Consider the following 2681-nt stretch of genomic DNA (forward strand, 5'->3'; position numbering starts at 1 on the left):
GTGTGTGTGTGTGTGTGTGTGTGTGTGTGTGTGTGTGTGTGTGTGTGTGCGTGCAGAGGGGCAGTGCGCAGCTGTATAGGCAATTTTTTTTCTGCAAGAAGATCAATTAGCATCATGATAGCCATAATTAATTCTATGCATGATAACTCCATTTAAACAAATCTTTGCACATGTCGTCACAGGTTTATCACAATCTAATGCATGTTTAACCACGGCCTTGTTGATTTAGTCCGCAGACAAACTGTTTCACTTGTTGCGGACAGGACTGCACCAAAGTTTCAGCAAATATAGTTTGAACTCTGTAATTTCATGACCCATTGCAAGTTTTTGCACATCAGTAACAAATAACTATAAAGATGTGGCATTTTTAAACATCTATAACAAAGGCTGAAAAGCGGTTTTGTGTTTGCACAGTCGCTGATTGAAAGCTTACGATCCTGTAGTCATTTCAGTGTCGAGAAAGGCGTGAATGTGCATTTTGTTGTTCTTTTGTTTTGCAGGCTCACTTTTCATATTACATGCCAAGGTGATATAGAGTGCACTCAATTGACTTAGTGCTATAAATATGAGCATGTATGGCCAAGGAGGGCATGCACGGGCCTGCAAACATTTTCGTAACTCGCCGTCATTTTTCTCTTTGCACGTTTAGGTGAAAAACCTTTTAAATGTGAGTTCGAGGGCTGCAACCGGAGGTTTGCGAACAGCAGCGACAGAAAGAAGCATTCTCACGTGCACTCCAGTGACAAACCCTACATGTGCAAGGTCAGGGGCTGCGACAAGTGTTACACCCACCCAAGCTCCCTGCGCAAGCATATGAAGCTCCACTGCAACAAGGCCCACGTCGCCAAAAGCGATGACGCGCGTCCCGGGGACGGGGGTCACATTGCGGAGGCCAGGTCATCCCGAGTCCCCGATGGAGCCCATATCAGCCCTCCTCACCCCCCCATCTCAGCTCAAGAAGTACCCCTGTCCCCAGAGAGTCGAGATGATTCGACCTCGAGGTCACGTTTCCATCACACGTTTGACAGCAGTTTGGACTACTCCACACACAGGTCACAGCCCCTCTTGGATCCTTTGTTGCTACAAAGAGGCAGCTACAGGTCCCAGTCCTCTCAGTACCCCTGCGGCCAGACAGGTCACACTTTTGCCCAGAGCTCAAGGACTTTCCCCACCACTTCTCCCTTTCAGAAAAGTATTGTCAACGGATGGTACACATGCCACAGCGGCGTGGACTCCTTCCCACCAAAGCAATGTAACAACATCCCGTCTCTGTGAGTTCCTGTTAGGACACATGCGGGTGACCTACCCTATTTTTCGGACCTATTTTTTATGTTATAGCCTAAAACGTACCGCTGTATCTATATTACTCTCTGTATTTTTGTGAATGTAGTATCAAATATTTTGTGAAACGTCCTGAGTCATCCAATTGAAATATTGCATTGTGCAATGTGGCGAGCTTTATGTGTTGTTGTGAGGCCTGTTTGGTTGGGTTTGGCTTGTAGCCACCTCTCTCCCCCAGAGGGTTATAGGAACTTTTACAAAGTGTATATGCCTAATTGTTCACTGTGTTGCGTAATTATTAAAGTTACCTATCTTAAGTGAGACAAAAAATTACAAAAGGACTTTAATGGAAATCTGCGTATTAAGTCTTCTGAGCTTAGACTGGCAGGTAAAAGGAGACGTCTTGTTGAATGTAGCCCTTCAATGCGTGGGGTCTCTGTTGAATGTAAACTACATGTAATGTATGCCGGGGAGATAGAAACATTATTCATGTCTTTATGTATGTCGCAAGATGAAATAAATATCAGATCTTTTCTCAAGTTACGTTTTGAGACCTAACAAGAATGCGTGGGCCTGAAGCATGATTTGTCTGTAATTAAAATACTGCGAGGCTCAGGAGGTTGTTTCCACCCTCAGCTTGATTAAGTTCCGCTTTTCGTCCCCTTTTCATTAGATTTTTGTATTATGGTTTGTATTATATGTTTATTTCATATTTCTGTGCAAAGTAAGACCAGTGTGAGCATAAACCAGTGTTCGTGATATTATTAAAACCGTTTAATTAGCATACAGTTCTACTGTACATAAGCCTATACTGTATAATTAATGTATTCTATATTTTATTAAAGTGTCTATATTCTCTTTGATCAGGCGTGTGATTAAACCCAATCAATGCATTTTCATCACATTATTTTTTTAATTTTAATTTAATTTTATCCTTTAGTAGCCCACGCCACATTTGCTGGTTTGCAATTTTGTGCAAACTAATACAGCGGGTATTCTCACGCACAAACGATATATTTACTACAGCTTTACTACAGAGCCATGAAACCTGTTCGTGTATGGGAAATCTTCTGATCGCTGACATCTGAGAAACTAAAATGTACTCCAAATTGCTCATCATACAATAATGTGATGGTCACTCTACACAACAAGCAACAAACTGCCGTCTCAAAACTAAGCGTTCACTTTTTAAATCAGATTTGTAGGATACAGGTGTATTTGCAACGTCACGCGTACTCACTTTCAATGAGGCGCGTCCTTGAGTGCTTTTTCTTCCACTTTAGGTCAGTTTAATATCCTATTAATCAATTTTTATATTTCCACTCGATTCTGTCTTGCGCTGTCTTTCTGTCACTCAATGCAGGAATACATGCGCACGCACACACACACACACACACACA

General features: G+C 42.2%; 1 protein-coding gene and 1 long non-coding RNA gene across 2 annotated transcripts in view; both read left to right on the forward strand.

The window, feature by feature from the left end:
• zic6 (zic family member 6) overlaps nucleotides 1-2144 on the forward strand; it is a 4915-nt gene extending 2771 nt beyond the window's left edge. The window contains exon 2 of the mRNA XM_032528374.1: nucleotides 650-2144. Coding sequence (XP_032384265.1) covers nucleotides 650-1275 — 626 coding nt within the window. The 3' untranslated portion in view covers nucleotides 1276-2144. The remainder of the gene's footprint in view (nucleotides 1-649) is intronic.
• Nucleotides 1-2681, forward strand: part of LOC116697067 (uncharacterized) — an 81387-nt gene that overhangs the window by 57385 nt on the left and 21321 nt on the right. The window lies entirely within an intron of this gene.

Source organism: Etheostoma spectabile, chromosome 10 (assembly GCF_008692095.1).
Source record: "Etheostoma spectabile isolate EspeVRDwgs_2016 chromosome 10, UIUC_Espe_1.0, whole genome shotgun sequence".
Lineage (NCBI taxonomy): Eukaryota > Metazoa > Chordata > Actinopteri > Perciformes > Percidae > Etheostoma > Etheostoma spectabile.